Source organism: Dermacentor albipictus, chromosome 5 (genome assembly GCF_038994185.2).
Source record: "Dermacentor albipictus isolate Rhodes 1998 colony chromosome 5, USDA_Dalb.pri_finalv2, whole genome shotgun sequence".
Taxonomy (NCBI): Eukaryota; Metazoa; Arthropoda; class Arachnida; order Ixodida; family Ixodidae; genus Dermacentor; species Dermacentor albipictus.
Genome location: NC_091825.1, coordinates 107,077,007 through 107,104,747, shown reverse-complemented (window position 1 = coordinate 107,104,747; position 27,741 = coordinate 107,077,007). Strand labels below are relative to the sequence as shown.

General features: G+C 45.2%; 1 protein-coding gene across 1 annotated transcript in view; it reads right to left on the bottom strand.

Moving 5' to 3' along the window:
• Positions 1-20,549, bottom strand: part of LOC135897147 (protein TFG-like) — a 29,803-nt gene extending 9,254 nt beyond the window's left edge. The window contains exons 1-6 of the mRNA XM_065425709.2: positions 20,412-20,549; positions 19,785-20,011; positions 19,613-19,696; positions 19,400-19,549; positions 19,205-19,312; positions 15,166-15,402 (exon numbers count right to left, since the gene is read on the bottom strand). Of these exons, the coding sequence (XP_065281781.2) occupies positions 15,166-15,402; positions 19,205-19,312; positions 19,400-19,549; positions 19,613-19,696; positions 19,785-20,007 (802 nt within the window). The 5' untranslated portion in view covers positions 20,008-20,011; positions 20,412-20,549. The remainder of the gene's footprint in view (positions 1-15,165; positions 15,403-19,204; positions 19,313-19,399; positions 19,550-19,612; positions 19,697-19,784; positions 20,012-20,411) is intronic.
• Positions 20,550-27,741: the final 7,192 nt, after the last annotated feature.

Here is a 27,741-nt window from a genome sequence, read left to right as displayed (position 1 = left end):
ACCACCGTGACCGAAATTCAACCTGTTGCCTCATGCTCATCCCGAAAACACTGTAGCCTTTGAAACATCGTGGTGGGTGTCTTTTACAACACTTAGAGGGGCCCTGAAACACTTTAAAGAGAGGTGCACAAACTGCAGGGTATTTGAAGGCATCAACACACGAATCTTTCCAACAAGTTCTTAAACATGGTTTATAGAAAGAAAGTTATTGACAATCAACTGCTGCCCCTGCCATGTCCTTGCTGCCTATCCCTTCTTGTTGTTCACCCTGTGCTAGAAAGAAGCAGATGCAAAGCTGGGTAATGTGATGCTTGCATTGTTCCACCTAGCTCTATCCTACACCAGCACGCCAATTCTGGCCTAAATACAATGCTATTGCTTGCTGCCATCTGATGGTGCTGCCCCCTTGTAGGTTGTGGTACAGTCGCCGACCATTTATTCGGACCTCACGGGGACTGCGAAAATGTCCGAATAAACAGGTGTCCGAAAAAGCAGATGAAGAAAAAAAAAATGAAATCCTTTATTTCCACGCACTTATTCGGGCTCGGCAGTAGGCTTGGAAGAAATCGTGAATGCGCCGTTGCACGCTGTTCCGTTTACGCGCTATCAGATAAGCCTGAATCTCGGAGAGGGTCGTACGGTCACTATTAGCGGCTGAAAGCACAGTCACCGTTTGTACACGCTCCGCATGCCACGGCAGCGTAGCACATGGTGCGTCATCTTCCGACTCAAAGTCATCGTCCGGCGGTGCAGCAGAAACCTGACGAATGATCTTGCCGTCGTCAAGTTCTGCGCATGTCAATACAACAGTGTCAGCACCTATGAAACTCTCAAATGACACGGTGTCCGGAATCGCAATGCAACCACTGCGCAGGTCTCGGCAGAACATTTCCCGCGTCAGTAGGGAGCACATCGGAAGGCGACAAGTCTTGGGGCTCCCGGCACCCGCTTGCCGGCATTCCCCAGCGCAGTCTGTGCCGGCACTGTCGGCGCCATTAGACCCTTGATGCGATGTTTACGTATGCCGCGTTGGATCACTGAAACCTCGACACAGCACACAAAGCAAACACCACCGTGCCGACACCAGTCGCACAAACGAAAAACGCGGCCTGCTCGCAACGTCTTGCGCAAAGAAACAAATCAGCTGCTGGATTGTCTTGACATGGCTTGCTAAGCTGAAACCGGAACTGCTGCAGAGCCTTTCTAACCAAGCAGAAACGATGATGATGAGCGGGGATTTCCAGTAGCGCCACTTCGTGGGGCAGCAAGGAAGCTCCGTTCAAAATAAAAATGGCGTTCAGCAAGTCGAACCATGCACCGGTCAGAGTCGGTGCATGGTGCTCTTGACCGAGTTGGCTCAAGGAGTGTCCGAAAAATCAGGAGAGGTTGCAAGGTGTCCGAACTTTCGGCAGTTGTTATACATTATGGTCTGTGGGGAGAATGGCGGTGCCGCGAAGCTGACCGAATAATCGGGCATGTCCGAATTTTCGGAGTCCGGAAAATCGGTCGGCGACTGTATTCTCCATCTAGTTATACCAGGCCCATTTGCATATCTGCCAACCTGTGAAGTTTAAAATACAGAAAGGGAAAGAAGGAGCAGCAAACAATTCTTCTTACAGCTTACCTTTTAGTGCGATTAGCATTCTTTGGGAACTTAACGTAGTTTGTAGTATGTCTATGTCTGTCCATCTGTTCCCAGCTAACCTCTTTTGCACCACAGTCAATGGCTAGTCCATGGTCTAATGGCTAGGGCATCAGGATGCTGTGCTAAGGGAACCATGTTTGAAGCCAACTGTAGGACCAACTTGGGTCATTATGTGACAACTGGGCATTTGGCACTCTTCGATAAAGCTTTTTGACGCCAACATGGGTCACTGGATATGTTTCACTAGGTATGTGTCGTATTAAATTAACCTCTTTGATGCCAATTTTGGTTACTTGGTCTGTGCTGCTCTTCAATGAACCTCTATGGTGGCAACGTGGGCCTCTTGGTATGTGTCACTGGGCATGTGCTACTCTTATATGAAAAAAAAAAATCTTAAGATTTTTTCGGGGCTGGGCAAAATCGAATCTGCGTCATGTATATTCAGGCAATCTTGTCTACATATCCAGAAGAGATTCATGCAATCTTGCCTGAATATATATACAGACACGAGCCACTCGCAGATTCACCTCATACATGACGCATTTCGGCAGTAGCATTACTGTGTGTTATTGCATTGCTTCAATGCTAATCGCATTAACACCAACGTTAACCATGAGGTGGCTTCTGCTGTAATTATATTCCTAAAGCTTGCCATGCATTTTGGGAGTATGCACACTTTATTAACTCTTTGCGACTATGTGCTGGGCCCCTCCCATTATGCGAAAATATCTGTTCCAGTCAGACGTCATGAAGTACTTGACACATGCATGCTCATGTTTGCATGTTTATTTGGCCTGCCAGTGCCAGCCTTCAGAAGCTTTTTCTAATAAGTGCACTTCAGAACGTCTCCAGATGAGAGCAGCCAAGTGCCATTTCAATGGCACTTGAGAGGAATTTTGAGAGTGATTTGTGGTGTGAAGTGCTGACAGGATGGCAACGTTTTCTGCACGTTTTTATGGAAGAAACTCATGGGAGTTATGCAAATCAAAAGATGATCTTAGAAATCAAGATGAATACATCCCACATTCTGATGGTGAGCAAACATCCCTGGATGACAGCAATTTAGAAAAAAAGCAACAATGTGGTCCCTGCAGTGCAAATCGTGACCTCCACTCAGGAAAGTGCGTCGAGTGCTACCACACAGTGCTAAAGTACCGCTGACAGCCTCAGGAATGAATGTTTCTGAAATCCCTTAACATACGCATATTGCTTGCATATTGCTTTTACGCATATTGCTTGCCTTAATAATGCCAATGAAGCTTATAATAAGTTTATTGATCTCCTTAAACAGCTATACCACTCCTACTTTCCCTCTAAAACACGTAAATAATCTCGAAAAACTCGCAAACCGTGGATCACCCCTGAGTTGCGGAATGAAATTAAGTATAAAAATAAGCTATACAGAAGGTTTATGACATGACACGTGCGGCAGAAGATCTGCATTTACTTAAACAGTTTCAAATGGGTTAAGAAAGAAACTGCGACCAGCTCGAACGGAATATTACTCCACATATCTACATGTGATGAAGGGCCACCATGATGTGATTTGGACTCGTCTAAACTCACTGCTACATCGTAATCAGTCACAAAACAATGTGCACAATTTAAATATTGGTGGTAAAGAGCTAACGGGAACTGAACTCGCAAACGCCTTCAATGACGCTTTTACAAAAAGAAAAACTAATGGGTCGTTGTCGGAAATATATGAGTACATAAACTTTCATAATGATAATACAATATTTTTAGAACCTGTGACAACAGATAGAATACTGTTATACTCAGCCTAAAAATAGTAGATGGCGAGATATTGACGACAATCAGATAAAGCCTGTAAAATATGTTGCAGATATCATAGCGCCAACCATGACACATATTTTTAACCTTTGTTTAGCTACATCGATATTTCCAGAACAAATGCAGATTGCAAAAGTAACTGTTTTATTTAAGAAGGGAGATAGAAATGATTTTGGCAATTATAGACCTGTGTCCGTACTACCTGTCTTCTCCAAAGCACTAGAGAAAATTTTGCACTCTAGATTTACTAAATTTATAGATAAATACAATTTGCTAACACCATGTCAATTCGGATTCCGAAAAAACAAATCTACTGAACTGGCACTTTTAGGACAAAAAGAGCATATTTTGTCACAATTTGAAAACAGATCTTTTGTGACTGGAATGTCTGTCGACTTCTCAAAATCGTTTGATCTTGTAAACCATGAATTACTTCTAGAGAAACTATGGTACTACAGAATCCGAGGACAGGCTGCAAAACTAATAAGATCTTACTTGTCTAAAAGGCAACAAACGGTTAACATACGTATTGCGTATTCAGAAGTAAAACCTGTTTATTCTGGTGTTTCACAAGGCAGTATATTAGGACCACTACTTTTCAAAATTTACTTTAATGACATTGTAAATATTAACCCAAATGCCAGATTCATAATGTATGCAGATGATACAAGCATTTTTTTCTCCGGCAATGACATTCACGAACTGCTACAATCATGCAACACGACAATGATCTCGCTGGAAAAATGGTCCAAATCTAATCATATGCGTGTTAATGAAGGCAAGACAAAAGCGGTAATCTTCAGGACGAAAAATAAACCAGTTTCTCCTCACAAAAGCATCCTATTTAACTCCAAACAAATAGAAATAGTTGACCATTTTAAATGTCTTGGTGTAGTATTTTCCACAACTATGTCATGGACAGCACATGTGGACCAAGTTGTCAAGCAATTAGCTAGAATAACTGGCACAATTGGCTGCATTAGATACATTCTTCCTAAACCAATTAAACTGCTTCTTTACAACTCATTATTTTATTCTCACATAAACTATTGCGAACTGGTATGGGGCACTGCAACACCGTCCTGCCTACGGAAAATTTATATTTGGCAAAAAAAGTTCCTTCACAATGTCTTTAATGCAAATTACGGAACAACCACCGAACGCTTCTTTCTTGAAACTGGTATAATCAAAATCTTTCATTTGTATGAGTATCGGCTCAGTGTTCATTTTAAAATAGAAACAAGAAATAATATAAGTAACATTCGGCATCTAGCAAACTTACAAGAAAATAAAAAGAGTTACACTTTCAGACACCCCAAAAACTGGTTGGTGCCAACAGCACGCATCAATACCGGGAAAGAGCGCCTTCAACACACACTTCCTTCCCTACTCAACGTGTACAAATCTGCTAACATCAACTTGTTTACCTGTACCCAACGAGATGTACGTGCCATATGCAATTCATGTGCAAAGGAATGTGCCACTGAATAATCATTAGGCATAGTTAATGCTTAATATAGCATGTTTTCTTTGTTTTATATTTATCGTGTCCATTATTTTTTGTCATTTGTGCTGTTATTTGATTAATGTTATTTGACTATTACGTTAATCCCGCTTGTGACGAAGTAACTTGGTTTCTGCACATGTAAGTGCAGATAAGATTTTGTTTAGTCTTCTTATGTTCTTGCTATATTGTTATGTTCTTTATTTTTTTTTTATTACGAAGCCATCATGTCTGCGATGAGATTGCCTATCGCTGCTGCTTTGTATTTTGGGGCTGTGGCCGAGTCAAGCTGTTTATGACAGTTTTTTCTGCAGCTCCCCCTGTCTGTATTTTTTTAGGCAGAAATTAAATTATTATTATTATTATTATTATTATTATTATTATTATTATTATTATTTGTTTGTTTGTTTACCTGAACCCTTCATCTGTGTGGCATCCAAAATGCACAAAATGGTTCCCGAGTGGAACAACCTAAAATGTGCGGTCATGAGCCTCTGCCGTTCATAGAAAGGCTCCTAACTGCAAAGGGTTAATGAACAATGATTTACCTTTTCACACAGCAAACAAGTGGCAGCAAACTTGTAACAGCAACGACTGACAAGAAACACATCTTTTGCATTCGTGATCAGTGACAGTCATTCGTGATCAGTGACTTTTACAGCGGAGCTGTTATACACTAGGTTCTAGCGATTTGTGTGCATAGGAAAAAAAGATGGCAGCCACCCCAGAGCTAAAAGAGCTAAAGCATAAAGTAAAAGTGTATCGCACTCTCGATGACAGCAATACCAACAGTGCGACTCAATTCCTGGAATAACTAAAAAGTGTAAAATGCCGCTGGCTCGGCTCAAGTATTCCACCTTATCCTACATTGCTTACGTGTATAGATATACCAAACATGTTTTTGCAGACACAGACCTCTTTTGCGACAGCTTACACGCATACCTGCCAACCTGAAGATTTGGAAATTTGTAAAACTATCGCGGCGGGGGAAGGCGAGGGGGGTGGTGCAGCAGCGCTTTCTTTCAAGGGATTTACCCTCTGCGACAACCTTACTGACATTTTCACAACTGCCAGTGAAATCCGTGTCTTGGAGAGTAAAGAGCGCAAACTTCACTGGGGCAGAATTTATTTTTGCAATGATTTTGCTGTTGCCGACTTTGCCTGCTTCAGAAACTTCTACGTGTAGGTTTGCTCAAAGTAGGTACCACTCGAATGCCCCTTGCCCATCAGCAGACTTTCAAGTGTTTTCTCACACACAGATGAGCGAAACTCCGAGTTTTGTTCACAGTGCTGAATATTCTCGCACATTCAGCCCTGCTGTGGACAACGGAGAGAATACCCAGCAGAACCATTGAAATTTTATGGAACCTGAGCAATCTGTCGACACTTCGAACACTTCCTAATTGCAGCCACTGCACGTCGCACCTTGGCTCATTCAATATGTCGGCTGGAACCTATTATGCTTGCAAGTTGGCAAACTCGTCTTTAAGTGTGCCGATTGCTTCTTTTGATTCGCTGCTGTGCTGGGGTAGGATAGCCGGGAATGCCATAATAAAATGACGTACACCGTTGAATGAAGCAGTTTCCAGAGCTTGTACTTGAGCAACTTCAGCCATCTTGAGATTGATGTCTCCTAGTGGGAATTTGTAGCAAACGTAATCACATGCTGCCATTAAGTACAGACGTACAGCAGAGAACTGCTCTTTCTCAATGCAGCTCAGTGTCTCAACCACAGAGTAGGTTGTGCTGCCAGTGACTATGTCTTCACCTTTTTGGTTTTCTGCAGCTCCACAGTCAACTTCCAGCAATGAATGACATGCCTTAACAACACCTGGGCGCACAAATCTAGTCGGGAGATCCTCGAAAAGGCAGTTCAGGAGGCACCTCAGTACATGAATCTGAGGAGCCTGTGCATGAAGAAGGCAGCTTGCCTTCTCAAAAAGCGGTATAACATTTTCGAGAAAAAGACAGCATGCCCGGTTTAGCTCCGATGACAAAAAATAAAACAGGTGCTTCTCACAGGTCATGTGGCTCGCTTCCCCAGAATCCTCGGTATGAAGTTTCAGTGTTTTGCTTGAGGTCCAGAATGAGCTCCTTTCCTCTTAAGTGAGAGTTCATCGCTGTCGGTGCTTTTTTTCCAGAGGCCTGCAGCAGTCTTGTGAAGATGCGTAGCAGACTTTTGGGTCAGTGCAGGGTTCTTGGGGGTTTGTGAGGAAGTCTTTCGAATTTAGTATGACTCCAACAACAAGCTCTGCTTGTTGCACTGCTCGGTTTCAGATAAAAAAAAAGCATGAGTAGTGGTTTCTACTGGTTGAGCAGCCTCTTCAAACACTTTCCCAACGAAAGGTCAACAAATCGGCGAAGGCTGCAACATTTTTCTGACCTCGGCATCACGCATTTTTTGGAACTCTACAAGTCTATCTTTTCGTTTGGAGCTTTTCTCTAGGTGAAAAAATATGTGAACCAAAGCCTCATCAACCTTTACAGGAAGACATGAAGGTGCTTCTTGGGCGGCCAAGTTGATGAGATGGCATGGGCAACCAACCCCTATCAAACCTGGTTGAGCCTCTCTCGATACAGTAGAAACACTGTTTTTCGTGCTGATCATGACATTGGCATTGTCCGAACACATAGCCAACAGGTTTCTTACAGGCAAACACCGAGACTTCAGCTCGTCCAGAACCAGATTTGCAATTTTGTGACCTGTCGCTTTCCCTTGGATTGTCCTGAGGCAAAGAAGGCGGCTTCGACTTTAACGAAATATGTCGCAACAATAGGGTAAAACTGCGTGTCCCTATTGTTACTGCCATCCACAGCAATCAAAAATACTTGCTGTTTTAGGGTATCCAGCAAAGGAGTCTCCGTGTCGGCGGCCATTTCCTGAACAATTGATGTTGTCTTTGTTCGTCCACAGATGTAGCATTCCGCTTCTTCGCACTTGGGGAACATCTTCCGAAAAAGTGGTCCGGCATGATAGCCGACACTCAGCGGGATGTTGTGTTCAATTAAAAACGCCGCGAAGAGGCATTCTGCACGAATCACACTGAGGTCGTTGCTGCTGCATACAAAACTTGCTAGACTTGGCTGGCTGTCCGTGGCTCGCACGCATCCCTGATGCTTTTTCGAAGAGATGTGGACCTTGATGTCAGACTTGCCACCATGCGAGATGTTCCCATCACAGGCACATGTGGTGCAGAATTCGAACTTCTCCCCTTTCCTCGACGACAGAAGCACGGAAATTCTGCCGTGCAGGATTTCACAAACACTTGAAAGTATTGTCGGGGCTTCGAGCCTGCCATTGCACTGTGAAGCCGCTACAGGCCGGAGTCGCACTGCGTCCATCGCGGCAGCTAGTCACACAAAAGACGAGGCCAACACTGCAGTGACTGAAGCTGACTGAAGTCCAAACCTGCGTGCCCGCGCGTACAAAGCAACAGCACGGCAACAGGTTTGCAGAGGCGCTATCAGCACTACTGAGCTTTGGATATGGATTCATAACACCCCTAGTAGACGACAGAAGTCGCTACAACCTTGCAGCTGCTGATGATGATACCACGCATATGTATTGCCCTCTCGTGGCGGCGCAAGGTACCAGGGTGTAGTTTCACTACATTTTCACTTTTTTCGCAAATAAAATGTTTTCCGTGAAATTTCAAGCAAGATTCGCAAAATCGTAAGACTGCTCGAAAATTGTACATTTTATGGAAAATTTGAAGAGTTGGCATGTTTGTACATGGTACCTGGAATGGGGATTGTGCAACAGTTCAAGATAGGACATGGAACATTGTCTACAGCAGCTGAGGTAACCAGCGTTCAAGAAGCAGTCTGCTGCATACTGTAACACAGCCTCGAGAAATGGACAGTGTTCTGTGGCTCAAAACCAGTACTGCAACTCATCAGTAATTATATGAATCACAGAACTGCACATAGTCCTCTGGTTTATGATATCATGTCTCCGCTTGCTGAGGCATCTCAATTCAGGCATACCATCATGCTCCAGTGGATTCCTAGCTGTTGTGGAATAGCTGGAAGTGAACAAGCTGATGCAGAGGCAAAAAAGGCACACACGATGGGACGATTATGAGATTATGATCAGTCATAACACTTAGCTTTTCACGGTATCACAGCAATGCCTTGCTACATACCCCTTCAAAACATCTATGGCACGAAAATGGGGCTACCCTGAACATCAGCAAGAGCGCCTCCATAGACTTGACACTGGTTTGCGAATCTGGCTTCCACTTTGGTTACGGAGAGGACAAGAAGCACTCAACCATCAATTATGGCTCAGTTTGGTGTACGCTCACCGATACCTTCACAAGATTGGAAAAGAGCGGGACCATGACTGTAGTGTCTGTCACACGCCTGAGACACTAGCTCACATACTTTGCGTGTGCCCTCAATATGTACGTGGCCAAGCACGGCCGAGCGAAGAATACTTAAGTCTAGTGTTGACTGTTTGTACTCCCATCCCTTTTGGAAGAAAATATTTTAGGTGCGTGGAGAAGAGTTGACCATGCCCAACGCACCATAAGTCACTCTTCAACTTTCTACGCGAGAATGGGTAATATGATCGCTTCTAAAACCCGTGAGACGTGCAGACAGTGCAAAATGTGTTTGTGCTATAACATTTTGTGTGAAAAAGCGTTACTCCTGCATCTATTGTGTCTACAAAGCGCATCCACGTATTGGAGAATGAGTATATAGCAGCTCGTTGTACCATAACATAATCACCTGCCACCTACTTTTCTCTGTATCTCTCACTTCCCCTCACCGCAGTGACGAGTAGCAGGCTAGAGACATGCCCTCCCAGGCCGACCTCTCCTTCTCTCTTTTCATTAAAATTTACTCCTCCTCCAAGGGGTGGTTCGGGCCCCTTCAACTTCCTACACTACCCGCAAGCATGTCATGGTGTGACTACAGTCGCCGACCGTTTATTCGGACGTCACGGGGACTGCGGAAATGTCCAAATAAACAGGTGTCCGAAAAAGCAGACTAATAATTTAAAAAAAAAAATCCTTTATTTTCACGCACTTTCCACTTTTCCGGGCTCGGCAGTAGGCTTGACGAAATCGTGAATGCGCCGTTGCACGCTGTTCCATTTACGCGCAATCAGATAAGCCTAAATCTCAGAGAGGGACGTACGGTCACTATAGGCAGCTGAAAGCACAGTCACTGCTTGTACACGCTCCACATGCGACGGCAGCCTAGCACATCACGCATCATTTTCCCGACTCGGAGTCATCGTCTGGCGGTGCAGCAGAAACCTGACGAACGATCTCGCCATCGTCGAGTTCTGCGCATGTCAGTAGAGCAGTGTCAGCAGCTGTGAAACTGTCAAATGAGACGGTGTCTGGAATCGCAATGCAACCACTGCGCAGGTCTCGGCAGAACATTTCCGGCGTCGGTAGGGAGCACATTGGAAGGCGACAAATCCTAAGCCTCCCGGCACCCGCTTGATGGCATTTTCCGGCACAATCTACGCGGGCACTGTTGGCGCCATTAGACACTTGACGCGATGTTTCCGTATGCCGTGTTGGATCACCGCAACCTCGACACAGCACACAACGCAAACATCACCACACCGTCATGCCGACACCAGTCGCACAAATGAAAAACGTGGCCTACTTGCAGTGTCATGCACGGTGAAAGAAACAAATCAGCTGCTGGATTGTCTTGACATGGCTAACTAAGCTGAGATCGGAACTGCAGTGGCCACGAACCAGGCAGAAACGATGATCATGAGCGGGGATTTGCAGTAGTGCCACTTCGTAGGGCAGCAAGGAGGCTCCGTTCAAAACAAAAATAGCATTCAGCAAGTCGAACCATGCACCGGTCAGAGTCTGTGCATGGTGCTCTCGATCGAGTTGGCTCAAGGAGTGTCTGAAAAATCAGATGAAAGGTTGCAAGGTGTCCGAACTTTCAGCAGTTGTTATACATTATGGTCTATAGGGAGAATGGCAGTGCCGCGAAGCAGACCGAATAATCGAGCATATCCGAATTTTAGGAGTCTGCAAAATCAGTCTGCAACTGTATTTGAAATGTCTGAAGGGAGTGGCCAGGGAATCATCGACACAAAGAAGTGCATTTTGCATGCAGCAGAAAGAGACAAAGTTACCGAGATCCCAGAAAAGATCCATTCCTGAAATCTAGGTGGACTTCGCAGTCTACGCCTACATAAAGCGACAATGCCCTCTGCATCTTGCAACGAGCATTTAGCCACTGCAGCAAAATGCTATGGAGAAAAAGTAATGGTTGCAATAATATAAATGAACAGTCATGTATACATAAGATTGCTATAGGCATGGTGCCGCAATGCTACCCACGTCGATCCTCCTTGTCCTTCAACACAAGCTTACGTGAAGCCCTTTTACACTACTTGCAGTTTGAAATGCATGTGTTACTTTGCTTTCTACTCCACATTACCCTTTCTATAAGCTGCGCCCGGTTCCTCATTACATAGGTGCACTTCTGTGAAACTTTGTGAGCAGAATATAGAATGCTATGGACAGCACAGATTCTCTTCACTTGAGGTTGGATTTCTGTGGCAATGGATTGCCTAAGGAAAGCGAGGGTGGATAGAGAGCCATCCTGGCTTTGATAATGAAATGTACTAACAATTTTTAGTACGTGTTCCTGATCTATTTTATATGCAGGTAAAACTTTTTTCCCCCTTTTTGTGGTCCTACAATTACAACTTGTACAGTCGGCTTTCATTATTTCGAAATCGTGTTAATTCGAGTTCTCACTTAATTCGAACACACTGGAAGAACCTGGCGATAAACCACATATTGCTATCGTAAAAAACTTTGCTATTTCAAATGCCAAATGGTACTTCAGTTAATTTGATCCCAATCCGGTGCCTCCTTACGTATGCAGCGGTTGCTAAGAAGCTTGAAAACACAAGCAATTCTGCAGACAGTGATACTGCTTCCTTAGCCAATGACGGAGTTGGCAGAAACCTGTACTGCAGTGATCACTACAACTTGTACTGTGCCCTGGGCTGTCTTTTTTGAGAATTTTATCAGCGCCGACGACAGTGTTGAGATCAGTAGGCCACTGAGCGACGGTGACATATACAGTCGACTGAATTTTCGGACATGCCTGATATTTCGGACGTCTTCGCGGCACCGGCACGAGCCCCATAGAATCAATGTATAAGGACACCTGAAGTTTCAGACGCTCAAACCCCCCCGCCGTCCAATTTTCTGGACTTTTTGACGCGATGGAAGGTCCTTTGGGTCCTCGCGCAGCACCCTTGCGCAGGAAATCGACTAGCAGCTGAAGCATATCACCGCTTTAAACTACAACTAGCCAAATCTAGCTGTCACACACCGATTTGGTCTGGCCACACTGGCTCTGTTCCTCGCCGCACTTCTGCTTCCGCCTCCGGCAGAGTTTCCGAAGCGGCGCCATTTCATTTGTTTGCGTAGGCCATATGCGTAGGCCACGTTTTGGCTAGCGTGGTGTGTGGCTGTGTTGTTGCGTCAAGTGTGCTCTGTGACACCAGGCCTAGGTGCTTCAATGCTCATCTGCGAACTCCACTGTTCACAACTTGAGGATTTCGCTTGCCTTCGTCGTCCTCGCCAATGGCATCGAAGCACGAACAGCAGTACCGTCGGTTAACGATGGAGAAGAAAGCCGCCATTATTTAAGCAAGTCGTGAGCGCCCCATCGCAGGCTGTCATGAGCAAGGAGTTTGGCATGGAGCAAGGAGGCAGGTTGTGGGGGATTCAAAAGACTCTGATGTTGAAAATGAGGCGCCAATGCCTGCGCCGCCTACAAGCGCCGACTTGACGCAAGCACTGTTGACTCTTTCATAGGTGTACAGTGCTGACATGACCCTTGCTCAGATCGAGGTGAATATGATCGCATGCAACGGGAAGGCCGTCCAAACAACAATCAACAAGTTCTTCAAGCCACTGCAGCAATAAAACCGGCTGCCCGACGATGCATATGTACATAATAAACCGGCAGTCGGCTGCATACAGAGCTTTTGAATGCGTTTTTTTACAGCCACTTCACTGATGCTTTGGCAGGATTTCGGAAGCCTGGTACTTCGCCCTTTACCTCTAGATCAGAGAAAAAAAAAATAAAGAAGTGCGTTTTTTACATGCATTCATGTTTTCGGACTGCCTGAATTTTCGGACATTTTTACGTTCCCTAGAGGGTCCGAAAATAGGTCGTTGACTGTGCAGTTATTATAACACTGTAGTGAAGTAGTCTGGTAACGACACACTACTTAAAGCAACAAAATATATGTGAGTTCATTCAGTTTGCTGCCATTTGTTAATTCAACCTTTCGAATAATTCACCCAAATCTTACGGTCCCACAAGGGTTGAATTCACGATATCATGGTAAGGTGCCGTGCAAACTTCAAGGAAGCATTGCCACCTGTTTTTCATTTTCACGCCTTTTCTGGTTGACAAAGCCTCCTCTAACAGTAAGAGTGGAATTTAATACTCCAGAAGGATAACTTACTGACACAGCTCAGATTACTTTTCTTGTCAGTGTCTATTTAACAAAGCAGAAATTTGTTCTGCACATGTCCTGTGTTCCACGAATGTTTGTGGCCAACTGCACATCTGTTTTTCTTCCACTTAGGCTCTCGCTGCTTAGGCTATTGTTGCGTCTCAGTCAAGCACTGAAAACAGGTGTGGCAGGAGACACACTTACCGTGTTTTGCTATGGAACACTGACAGTGAGAGCTCTGGCTGGCTTGTGTTCACTAGCGTTTACTGTCACATGCATACGTTGTCATTGCACTGCAATGTCCTGCAGGCTAGGAGGAAAATTACAATTTAATAGCAATAAATGTGACATTGCCATACAAAAAACAAAGAACTAAAACAACATATGCCTTATTTAGCATGTTTAAAGTAAATGACAGGTAAAATCACCTTTTCACTGGTATTCTTGAAGGAAATGAGACTAGTGTAGTTATCACCAGAATTTGTACCAATATGTATAGTACCAATATAATATCTACCAATATGATAATGAGTACAGTCGCCGACCGATTTTCCGGACTCCGAAAATTCGGACATGCCCGATTATTCGGTCAGCTTCGCGGCACCGCCATTCTCCCCATAGACCATAATGTATAACAACTGCCGAAAGTTCGGACACCTTGCAACCTCTCGTCTGATTTTTCGGACACTCCTTGAGCCAACTCGGTCGAGAGCGCCATGCACCAACTCTGACCGGTGCATGGTTCGACTTGCTGAACGCCATTTTTGTTTTGAACGGAGCTTCCTTGCTGCCCCACGAAGTGGCGCTACTAGAAATCCCCGCTCATCATCATCGTTTCTGCCTGGTTCGATATTCGATAGAGTGGCTCTGCAGCAGTTCCGGTTTCAGCTTAGTAAGCCATGTCAAGACAATCCAGCAGCTGATTTGTTTCTTCGCGCACGACGCTGCGAGCATGCCGCATTTTTTCGTTTGTGTGACTGGTGTCGGCACGGCGGTGTTTGCTTTGTGTGCTGTGTCGAGGTTTCAGTGATCCAACGCGGCATACGGAAACATCTCGTCAAGTGTCTAATGGCGCCGACAGTGCCCGCGCAGACTGCGCTGCGGAATGCCGGCAAGCGGGTGCCGGGAGGCCTAAGATTTGTCGCCTTCCGATGTGCTCCCTACCGACGCGGAAAATGTTCTGCCGAGACTTGCGCAGTGGTTGCATTGCGATTCTGGACACCGTCTCATTGAAAGTTTCACAGGTGCTGACACTGCTGTACTGACATGCGCAGAACTCGACGACGGCGAGATCATTCGTCAGGTTTCTGCTGCACCGCCGGACGATTACCGAGTCGGAAGTTGACGCACCATGTGCTATGCTGCCGTCGCACACGGAGCGTGTGCAAGCAGTGACTGTGCTTTCAGCCGCCTATAGTGACCGTACGACCTCTGTGGTACGACCCTCTCCGAGATTCAGGCTTATCTGATTGCGCGTAAACGGAACAGCGTGCAACGGCGCACTCACGACTTCTTCAAGCCTACTGCCGAGCCCGAATAAGTGTGTGGAAATAAAGGATTTCATTTTTTTTTTCATAATCTGCTTTTTCGGACACCTGTTTATTCGGACATATCCGCAGTCCCCGTGAGGTCCGAATAAACGGTCGGCGACTGTATAGTCGTCATGAAGTCGACATGCAATAGAAATGGAAGAGATACCTGGGCACCAATTTCATGAGGAAATCTCCCAGCTATTCGAGGTCCACCAACCTTGAGGTGTGTAAGGCTGCTGTGCCCCCGGTGGTCCCATGTATGCAACTCCAGGATGACCAGGATGCTGAGAGTACTGATGCTGCTGCTGCTGCTGAAGATGCGCGTGTTGCTGCTGCTGCTGCTGATGTTGTTGCTGCTGATGTTGCTGCTGCTGCAGATGGAGCTTCTGCTGAGTGGCCGCGGCTGAATCCAGGCTAGAGATGCTGTCTGGAGTGCCCACCCGGCCATTTTCACCTGCAACAGGAGTACAATTGCAGCGCTTTACCAGCTATTTCAAGCTACTACAGCTGAACCTTGTTATCGTGAACAAAAATATACCTTAGTTGTATTCGATATTCATTGTAAGCACACATGCTGATATTAAAAAAGAAAAGGTAAATTTTATATTTACTTTTTTAAATCCAATAATTTGCTATATCCATGTTCTTTATATCAAAGCTTCACTGTATACAGTGCCAAAATCATGGCATGAGAGCTTGGCAGCAAAGTTTACTACGGACGACTTCCGTTAATTCAGCCTTGATGGAACCGTTGAAAATGTCCCAATTATCAGGCAAGTTGAATTAAAGAAGAGGCATTAAACATGAAAGATGCCCAAACGCATCACTACTACATTTGGCAATATTTACCCAATTAACCTGAATCCAATCCACACGGGTTCAAAGTAGATAACTAACGTAGAAATGACATCAGAGCTCCCAATGGTATTAATGTAGAAACAATGTTAACGCTCTTAAAGAAATCCAATGTACACCCAATTTCTTTATGAGAAAAATGTAGCCTCCATCCAATTGTGGCAATCAGAAAAACATGAAACCAGAAATTTTCACCTTCACAGAATGAGAACTTATTTTTCATTTAAAAACCGAACTGCAATGAAATTTTGGACCGTGCAAAAAGGCTAGTTTTGGTTTATATACAGAGGAGCCTCCATGCAAAATTTTACGCTTGATGTATGAGTGGAAGCGTCATGAAATATTTCTAAGAATAGCTGTTTCTAATACGGAACTTAAAAAAAGAAAGCTGTCATTACCGCTCGCAAAAAGTGATGCATGACCTAGAATGCACAGCCCCATGGTATGACCTCTGAGATAAGGTAGCGCGAGCGGCGCGCTGAAAAAGCTCACAGTGGCAACCACTAAGTGCACACGTCGTCTACTTAGATGCAGTTTAAAGGCTGCCAACAAGGGGTTATACAAGTACCTGCTTGGCAGCTTTGCCGAGATTGCTCCAGTGGTATACACCACTCTCTTTAAACAAATTTACGAGGGTTGATCCAGAAATAAGGTTCCCATCAATTTTATAAATAGACAACATTGTTTATTCTCATAGAAATTTACATGATTAGAAAGATGAAACATTGCTATATTTTTCTACATAATCGCCATCTTTTTCCACACATTTTCGTAGACGGTGCTCCGATATCTGTGTTCTGCCGCCAACCCGCTGAGGAAGCATTTCACCTCTTCTTTGACTTCATCGTCGCTCCGGAAGCGTTCACCACCCAAATATTCCTTTAACTTGGGAACAAGTGATAAACACTAGGCGCGAGGTCTGGACTGTATGGTGGGTGGGGCATGACAATCCACTTAAAGTTTATCAAAAGTTCCTGGGTTTGATGCGAGATGTGAGGTCAGGCGTTGTCATGAAGCGGTGTTACACCGGCTGCTAGTCATCCTCGCCGGCAGTTCTGGATAGCTCGCCTCACTTTCTTAGTGTAGCACAATAACTGTCCGAGTTGATTGTTGTCCCACGTTCCATGAAATCTATCAGCAGTATCCCCATACGATCCCGAAAAAAACAAACACTGGCCATGACTTTGCCAGCAGGAGTTTGAACTTCTCTGCGACTGGTGACTCTGGGTGACGCCACTGTTTGGATTTTTGTTTCATTTTGGGAGTGAAATGAAACACCCACATTTCGTCTCCCATAGCAATAGAGTCCAACAATCCTTCCTTATCTTCCCGACACTTTTGAAGAAACTGGCGAGCACAGTCAAGGCGTTTCTCCTTGTAGTCTGATGTCAACAATCACAGTACCTATCGAGCACGATTGTGATACCACAATTTCTCAGTAAAAATTTTTTCCACTGTACCTTAAGAACTCCCAGGAATCTGGGCAACAAGTTAACGGACAGTAATCCTCCTGTTTTGAAGCACTTCACGTTAGACCACCTCGATAACAGCCTCTGAAACTGATGGTCTTCCACTCCGTTCTTCATCGTGAACTTCCTTCCGACCAGCACTGAACTCTCTGCACCACTTTCAGATGTGTTAAACGAACATACATTTGTCACCATACACCTCTGTCAACTGATGATGAATATCCATGGATGAATATCCCTTTGGCATGCAAAAAGCGAATTATGGAACGAATCTTGCACTTGGCAGGATCAACAATGGGAACCTCCATATCGGATGGCTGCTGAGCAAGCATGAGCAGCACAGCGAAGCACCACCGGAGAGAATCGAGAGTGGGGGAACAGCCGCGCGCAGCAGTGCTGCCAGATTTCACCTCGCACCTTCCCGTGTGGCTGGAGCCCTTTGGGAACCTTATTTCTGGTTCAACCCTCGTAGAAAAAATTAAATTTCGTTGCAGTTGGCCATTTATGCTTGTCACTCTGTGAGAGCCCTTTATCACTGTATATGGACCACAACATGGCAGCGATGGCATCACTGATTTTTTTGTATTCCTGCAAAAAAACATTAATACCTGTTCTATTCTGACCTGGGCAGGTCCCAAATGCAGTACAATGTTCTAATGCCCACGTAGCATTAGTGGCTATGAGAAAAGTGCAAGAAAATGTGGACTCATCCTTTCTTTTTTCCTTAATTCTGTGCTTCTCCGAATTCAATAATACACAAATGTGGTCCTCTGCTGTCACTCTTGTCGGAATGCGGAGAACCTTTCTCATTTTATCTTCTCAATGAGCCCACAGTTCTGCTTTCGATGGAATGACGATGGTGTGATTTGCGAATGCTGCACAGGGGCTAACTGAACCACGTGACAGGGCTATCAAATGACTGTCGTTTCAGATTTTGTGCAAGGCGCAAAATAGCCCTGCCTAACTGTGCTTGCCAAATGTGCCTTTCTGTGTCTGTCGTTTAGCTTGCGCTATAACAAAGTAGAAACTGCCTAACACGATTGATGCCGCACTCCCTTTTGGCGAAGTGTTGAGTTGGTTCTAATAAAAGATTATGTAATTCTTGATTTGTTGCATGCTCGAGGTGCGTATGTGACAAAGTGATTACAGAAATGGATGCTATTTATAAAGCAATAAGAGGTGTGAAAAGATTTGTCGGTGCACCTTTGAAAGAGCAAATGCTGGCAGTAAATTTTGTCTTTCTTTTCTTTGAAAGATAACCATGTACGCTGTAATCAAGGTAAGGATTCTCAAGTACCTTAGTGGATGGCGACTGAGGAATTCCAAATGTGGCCGTTCAAATGCACCAAGCACAGCATGTCCTCATGGGACACAAGTGACATCACAATAATCCCAGCTTGTGATCAGCAAAATAACAAAACTGATGTGCCAGTCGTTCCAATGTAGCAACCCAGAACCACTGTGTACCAAATAAGGCTGATTAAGCCATCTATAGTGACAAATTTATCATTTTCTTCCACCATTCTACAAAGAACAAGCCTTGACTTAGAGGAGTCCATATCCAATGTTGCTTTTCTTAAACACAGTGTCTCCGAATCTAATTTACCATCAAAGCAGCTTGTTATCTTGTGTTGAATCCTTAGAACTTTCAAGTAAAAAAGAATGGTTGAATGGAATGACTGCTTGTAAGTGCAGATCATGCAGGAAACATGGCTCTCAGTGGATGAGTATGGCTTCAATCCACTACACCGGTGTGGCTGCCACATCAGTGGTTTGTGATCCTCCATGATCAACATCTTCGAAAAGCCGAGTAGAGGCTGCACTTGGAAGAATAATGGATACATAATGCTAGCAAAGTGAATGTTCCATGAGAATAATCGTCCATTATTTAGTTTGGGTAATTAACTTTAACCTACACAATTTTTTACATACCTTTGGGTTTCATCTGTGCACCTGGCTCATCACCAGCCGCCTGTTTGGAAGCAAGTGGGTCAAACTCCTTTGGTGCGACAGCATTTGCGGCTTTCAGTTGAGCAGTTCCTGATAGGGAAGGCTTATTAAAGCATCAACCCTAACCAAACTGTCAAAGAACGAACAACAAACAGCAATACATGTAGCTTGACTTACCCGCACTGTCTTCTGGCTCTGAACTGTTGGAGACAAAGTGACGGGGCTCGAATCTGTCCAGCAGGCGGTTTACAACATTCCTAATTTCCTGCAGCTCTTTCCTGAGGTGCTTAATTTCGTCTGGCTCCAATGGAACTGGTTGCTGGTTCACTGCAATGGTCAGAGAGATCTTTCAAATCACTTGCCAAGGTACCAATGTCGAAAAAGACTAACCGAATATTGTTAGCTTCAGTATCCGGCTGCACTGAATGGCAAAAGACAAGTCCGAGCTGTCAAAAATGGTAATAAGGTCACCATCTGCAAAAGTCATAACCGAAAGTCAATGTTGGCAGCAGTCGACAAGACACACCCATCAAGGCGGAGCAAATGATACACCTGTATTTACCTTCATCCTTGTACTTCACCGTGACCTCGTCGTTACTGGAAAGCTTTCCTCGGAACACTCGCTGCATCATAAGTATTAGCTCGTCGTACGTGATGTCTTCGTTGTGGATTGGAATGCGGCGTATGTCGTCGCCCAGCTGCGCCTTTATAATTAGTTTGCCGCTCAAATCCATCTGAGCAAAATTGCTCGCTTCCTCATTTCCTGACGAGTGATACGCATTCATCGCGCTGCAAAGTGGTGTAACGAAGAAAACAAGTCACGGGTGTAGCCAGCTGATAGCCGGGACGTGTAAACACCTCAGTGCAATTACATTCCTCGTAGCAAGCACGTACGCCACGGTGACTGAACGCAGCGCAGTGTCATGACAGCAAGACTGTCATGTTGACAAAATGCAAACGATAGTTAGTAAGACGGTCATAGTACCTAGCGCAAAAGGAAACAGCACTACAAGCAAATAGTTTCTTTCAGTTAGTCGCACGGCAGCTGACGTGCTCTTTACTGTTGCATTCCGACGAGTGAAACTAAATGAAATGTACTAGGAAGAGGAAACAAACATGTTTCTGGCACTGAGACGCACATAAACTGTTCGCTACGTGTTTAAATTACACGGAAAAATTGGTACCTTACCAGGGCGATTTGGCATAAACAGCAGCTTCCAACTCTTCCTCTTTGACGACACGTCTTTGTCAGCCCTCACTGTTGCCAGCGGCAAAATGCGATCGCGTCAAACTAGTCATCCTCTGAACTGGGCTTTCCATGACGACTACAATATGATGGTTATAAAGATAAAAAGAAAAATAACGTAATATAAACTTTATTATTTACTTATATCCCTTAAGTATGAACATCTATTTTTGTTGTGTTGTAATTTTGATGCATGCGCGAAATTTTTGCATAATTTCATGCCAAGGTGTTGGAGACTCCATACAGAAAGCAAGTCAAGGTAGGGGAATAACTTTGTGCATTTTATATAATGACCCATCACAATTACATAGTAATTAAATATTCATTTATTGTACATTCAGTAATGCTGCGTTTCTTCATTAAAAAGTCCCAGTTTCGCCCGAGAGGCGCAGCATCGATTGTGATAGCAAACTTGTGGACAGCTGTACGAAGTAAGGACAGTAGTTTTATCGGTCGTATCAACCTCCTTGGGTCGTATAAACTTGTAAACATAAGCATATAAGCTAAGTTAACAAAGGGCGCTATAACTTAAAACTATTCCAAACTTTTCTATTCCATTTGTGCAATCAGCCCTACGCGATTGGTTAAAACTTTTTGGACCACCAATTTGGTATATAATTTTGTATATTAATTTTGGACCACCCACTTCACTTGGCTGTCACGGGACGCCACGAAAACTCCGATAGCTCCCCATCTGATATGACGTGTGCACACTGATTATGCATGATCTGGCCGAACAAAAGCAAAATAGTTATTTCTGATTCGACGCCTTTTCGCCATTAGCCCTCGGCTATTGGTGAAAGGCTTTCGGGCTGCACCCACTTCACCTGCCTGTCACGCGACGTCACAAAACCGCAAAAACTCACCGCGTCAAAGTGACGTGAACACGTTAAAGGTGCATTAATATACCGAACAAAACTGAGTTTCTTCTGAATAGCCGCAGGCAGCCCCGTTCCGAAAGCGATAAAAGATGGCTACCGCCGATCGCTGAGGCACTCACTACTCGCATCTGCCGGGAGAGCACGGGTTTATTTGCGTATAACAAAGCTTTTTGCTTGACCGTGTAACGTTTTCGAGCACTTTCGGCACGTTTACGACCTCTTTCTGCCAACTCTTCCTTGCTGAGGATACATTTTGGCGTAATTCTTTAGCTTCCGTTGCATGCCACCGCGATTTTCGACCAGTCATCGCGAGTTAAATAAGGGAAAGCGGACCAATCGCAGACGTCGGCCATACCTTCTTCCGGATGTCGATTTTCAGTGCAGTGGCTTGGCCCCACCAAATCCCTCTCCACTTGAGCGTGCTCCTCGCCTCTTGTCAGCCAATTAGATAAGACAAGCCGCTCAGCGTAGGCAATGTCATTCGTTTTTCAAGCAAACAAAAGTGACCACCTATGAACGAGGAGAGCGTTTGATTGTTCAATCATAAGAAGCCAACAAACACGGACACCAAGGAAAACATAGGGGAAATTACTTGTGCTTAATAAATGAAATAAAGAAACGATAAGTTAATGGAAATTAAAGTGGATGAAAAAACAACTTGCCGCAGGTGGGAACCGAACCCACAACACACAATTGGCGTGTCCCGGCTACCGGGCATGACAAATAATTGTACCGAGCCAACATTATAAGAGAAAAGTGTGCTCACGATCGAGGATGATGACGACTACTGCCATGGAATGAAACTACGCACTAAAGAGAATAGCACATCAAAATGTATTCGCACTTTTCAGCCCTACACGTGAACTGCGCGGCGAAGTTCGACATGGCGGGGCTAGATGGAGGCGTCATGGAAACACACGCGTCTCAAGAAGCAGGCGGCCCGCGAGTATCTATCTATACTGTCGTTCAGCACATCCCTTGCCCTTTCTAAATAAACGGAAAGGTGTCTCATCGAACGCGAGACTGCGCTCAATTAACGCCGATCACGTTATACAGAGTGCTTCTACGAATACATTAAATAACATTTAGTAATAGCCGCTTTGAAATAAATGAACGGTTCCTTCGGACGCATGCCGTCAGCGGTGGCGACCACGGGATGACGGGTGATGCAGGGTAATTAGTCATTAATTAACAAAAAACTATTAGCTAGCCTTTCAATGTTTAGTTTCAGCGGGCTCGTCGTAATCGGGAAATCGAAGTGAACTCTGCGTACGAGCCATAGCAACTTTTGGACCTGGAAAAATTGCGATTACCTGCCTGAACTGCGGCACGACGAATTTCGGCTATGAGAGCATGCGAAAGCGAAACTGGGAAGCTGCAGCGAGCGCAAAGCCACGACCATGGCGGCGCCCCTCGAGGCAACGTTCTGCTTGTAACGTTTCTGCTTACGTCACCTAGCAGTGGGCAGCCAGCGCACTGCATGCAGCTCTGGGCTCCTCGCTGTCGCAGCGCCAATATGCTACTAATATGTCCGACATCACGACGGACTGGCATCTACTTGTTCGAGCATATCCAGCGCAAGTTCTTTATTGCATTGTCCCCCCCCCCCTTTTTTTTGAAAGAATGACGCCTTCGTTTGGCCACATTTAGCGGCGTTTTCGCTCATTTTCGAGTGTATATCACTCTAACCCAAAGAAAAATTAAAAATAAAGGAAAAGCTTAACGCAAACGCCGCATACGGTGCAACGTTCGGCACACTAACCAAGATTATCCCAATGGCTTCTTTCTTGAAATACGCCCTGAACACAATTATTTCTTCGCTCGCATTCTACCCAATCCACACCTTTTTCACCCACAACTTCTTTCGTTTCTTATCCTTCGCGAAATCACGCATATTTTTCGTCGATATTGGGTGATTGCTCATGCACTGTCTTGCGCGCGGTGATATTTTCGCCCGTCGATCGCTTGTGGTCATATTGAAGAGCGCTGAAACACTGCTAAAACCGGTTTAGCCGAGAACGCATCACCTACGTAGGGCTTCAGAAAAAATCCGTGCCGCGGCGTCAAGCGAATGCCGAAAGTACGAATACTCCTCCTGCGGTCCACATAACGAGGTGACAAGTGTTGTTAAAGACGTACGCATTATATTTGACTGGCTGATGGTGTTTGATGTCCAAAAGCAATACTCGGCATATGAAGCGAAGGGCCATGGATTAACTTTGGCCACCTGTGGTTCTTTAGCGTTTACGTGAACCTAATGCTCGGGGCACGAGTGTTTTGATGCGAAAGCATCAAATGGCCCTTGAAGCGAAAAAGCCTTAGTTTGTCGTCTGCAAAAGCGAAAAACGGCACCTGAATTCCCGTTGGCTGCGACGCCACGCAACGAGCGCGCCTCGACGAAGAACAGGCAGGGGAAAGGGAACACCTGCGGCCGCGATAGCGCGCCAAGTGTTCGTGAGGGGAGGAGGCACCACCGCGACGCCACGTCACGTCACGTCACTCTGGCTCTCGGAAGCCCGTGTTATCCGTGCGTTCCTTGTCCACGCAAACTCTCGCCTGCGTTCTAACTGCGCCTCGGCAAGGACAAATCAAAACGCGCCAAGCCAGAACTGTGTGCCCTCTGCATTATGACGTCATTCTACTTGGACCGAAATTTCCACTGCCAGGCCCGGCGTGACGAAAGCGGTGACGTCGAAATCACCGCGGCTTACTAGGGAGCGTCCCCATTAGATTCTGTGGAAGTCGGGCAAGGTAGCATGACATTACGGATCGAAGTACACCGAATTTGCGGTCAAGCGCCTCAACGCGCTTGCTTGCCTGCTAGGAGTCCTTAAAGACCGCTCGGCGGCGTTCAGTTGGACATTAGTGTTTTCACATTCACGACTCGTAAGGATTGCTGAGATGTCCTCAGATTTTTTACATTCCACCTCCATCGAGATGCAGCCGTGGCAGCTGGCAGTCCAACCCGCGACCTCGTGCCCAGCCATAGACACTACAGACAAGGCAACCTTTGTAAAGACACACATTTTCATATTTTGAAGGAAACCGACGCCCTTTATACTTAAAGCAAGGATGGTACCGTGCAGGCACGGAGGCTTTTCTTTAGGTCTAGAGGTACATAGCATGGATGTTGTGTAAACTTACAGGGACATTATACACTCAACCACATCACCATGGAGGCTCATGTTAGACATGCTTTAACATGACGCCTGGTGCCACTGTTACTTATGGTGCGCTCCTGCAAACGTTACTCTGGGTAATGTCAGCTGTAGGCCTTACGAAAGAATTTTCAAGATATCAACGCTCGAGATTGTGTTGCTCTTCCATATCTTGCTTTTTATTTTTCGGGCAATAATCCTGGCTGACTCAACCTTATCGAGGTTGAAAAATTCCTTTGAATGAAAAAGCGAGCGCGAAAATTGCATCACGATGAGCTTATTTTATCATTACTTCCTTGAAATGAATTACACATGGCCGCCCGTATACTCGCTGTGGAAAAAGAGCATTAATCGGAAGATCGGTAAAGTAAGATATTACATAAATTAGATAATTAATTACATGAATAATCGATAAATTCTCTGCGATGTGTATACTCTCGATAATGTGCATGTCTACGGGAAGAATAATCTTTTTACTTGGGTTGCCACGTGGCATAACGTCATAATGGAGCTAAATGTAATCATGCAGGCCCGTTTCATAGAGATACTGCAACTAAAAATTGTTGCCCACAGTTAATCTTTCATAGTCTTCAACTCGATCACTGTTCCCTTCCCCACTTTTAAGAACACTTTCGAGAATTGCCTTTGTCCCAGGGAACGTCCAAAGTACGAACATCCGCGCTGCAGACGCAGCAGCAGAGCAAATCGGGCTCTGGATAATGTCTTCGTATGGTTGATACCAAGCACAAGTGATGGCTGGTGTAAGGCCCGCCCCGGCCCGAAGACCCCGGAGAGAGACTTCCTCGACCCGAGAAAGATTGTGGGGAAGGGAACAGACACGCGGGGAGATGAGGGTACGAGTGTCACGCCAGAAGAATGGTTCCGCACTATAGTTTACATACATCTGTGCGTAGATACAAACGAGTCCTTTCGTCCATCGAAGCGCATGCTGTTTTCAGTCACATATAGTTGCAACACTCCCGTCGCACGTCCGTGCCTTAATTCATTGCTCTCTCACCCGAAATGCTGGTTCTTGTGCAATATCCCCGTCGGAGCTCCTTGTGTACTTTCAATACTTAGCAGCTATCGCTTTTAGAGGAATTGTTATTAATATGCCGTCTTTACGTGATGCTATAGATGCCGCAAGATATTCTGCCGTTTTAAATGCAAATAACCTAATTCAAGTTCGTTTAGCAGTTATAATTAGAACATTTCTGCGTTTAGAACGCCCTTGAGAAGGGCCGGAGGTAAAGCTCCTCCTAACAATTCTTTTTTTTTTGTCTGTTTCCTATTGGATCTAGTTATAATGTTATCTTAGCTTATACCTTTCTATGCTTACCGCTGTTCATTTTGTTTCTCTGTCGAAGATCGGCACTCAATTATGGACTTCCTTTATGGACTTCCTGAACTAAGTGAAAATGCACTTTGTACAATGCATGACTGAATGATATCGACTGATCAAAGGTACAAGTCTGATACGCCCCCTCTGACTTCCCAGTCGCCTGTGGTGAATCCTTCACTCATTCATAGAAATTTATTTATTCCAGAATAAAAACCACTTTCGATTAATCAATATCGCCCGTATAACAGCGCTGTTATTCGAAAGCTGACATTCAAGATAAAGGGGAAGACGCCCTCTGCGATCTTCTTAGGAGGTTCTAACATTGCATCGACTTGGACAGCCTACTTTCGAGCAGGATCCCAGCCGAAATCGGAATAGTTACAGCCATGGTTAACCACGTGGTTGCATCACGCTACGCATTTGGCATAGGATAACAACGTCGTTATCTAAGGGCCTGAAATGAATGCGCCGACGTCGGGCGACGCCACGCCGAGACTACACGGAAAACACACTCCACGTAGTGGTCTATGCACTCTTCCTACTACCCCCCGCCCCCCCCCCCCCGCTCACGCGAGGCATTTGCTTTGTTCTCAAATTTAGGTTGTCACCGAACGTTGCAGCCGATGCAGTCGCGAAACAATAGTATTGCTCTTTTTTGGATGCGAATAGCTATATGAACAGCTGCTCTAGGGCCGGTACAAAGGGCGTCACGTTATAGCTTCCGAAAGTGAGTATAAAGGAATATCGTAATGACAGCGAGCAGAAATTTAAGGGTTTAATAAAGAGAAGATTTATTTGCCTCTCCTGCCCGGTTTGGCGCGCCTGCTGGGTGCTGTGCACTTCAGACATGCTATATCTTCGAGATCGGAGTTCATTCGAGACATTTGAAATAGCCTGTTCCTGTGTTCGCAATGGTGGTGTGTACAAAAACGCGTTTCTTTTGACGCTATGTAGATAAGCGTGCCCTGTGATGCGCGATCGAAGTTTTTAAGCATGGAATGTTTAGAGCTACCGTTGTCAGCGACCTTCAAGTGACCTTGAGCCAGAAGCCAGAGGGCAAGGTCCGGGCAAGTTGCGAGAACGAGATCATCCGGGCAACCAGACAAACCTTAAGAAAATGCGATCTCTGGCCCCCAACCCTTTGCACAGTACCGCATTACATACGCCAGTTACTGCCCAAAACAGTTACAAAAAATGTTGCTCCCATGTTCTTCCTAATGTTTGTTCACAATATCCCTCAAGCTGTAGCTTCTAGTACACCAAGTTCTATTTGTCATTTCCAACAGGCGACGTTCAAAAGGCAAATACAGGGCACCATACACTTCACTGTTCTCTTTTGGCGCTGAGACAGTTTCCTGTGCTCTTTTGAACGCCAGCGGTCCGCGAGTACCGCGGCGCGGGTTTTGTGTCGCCTCCTTCAAATGCTTTTCTTCTAGCTGGACAGCGTCCATATGGACCAGTGCGCAGTATGGCGTGGTGCGGTGTGGTGTAGTGTGGTGGGCCGTTGCGAACGGGCCCTACACCCATTTTAAGATTGTGGCTAGCAACATCTCCAACCAATCTGCTTTGCCGGTTTCCATTTCATGCCTACATATACTCTCGATTACGGGAGAGCCAGCAATGTTTTTAATCTATGACGTGTCACTGTGACATGCCGGTGCCGGGGTATGGGCAAGAAATTCAAGAGAAAGTTGGCCTACATATTATTTGTTAGTAACGAAATATTCTTGACCGCTAGATAAATATAAACAGAGTTTTGAACGAATACCTTTCACCGCTCTAAACTAGTTTACTGTGGTTCTCTGCTGACCCTTGGAGAAGCACACTGCAATCAAAGGTGTGATGAGAAGCCGGCGTTTTGGTGCGTTTTCAAAGTGCACGAACTTACCGTA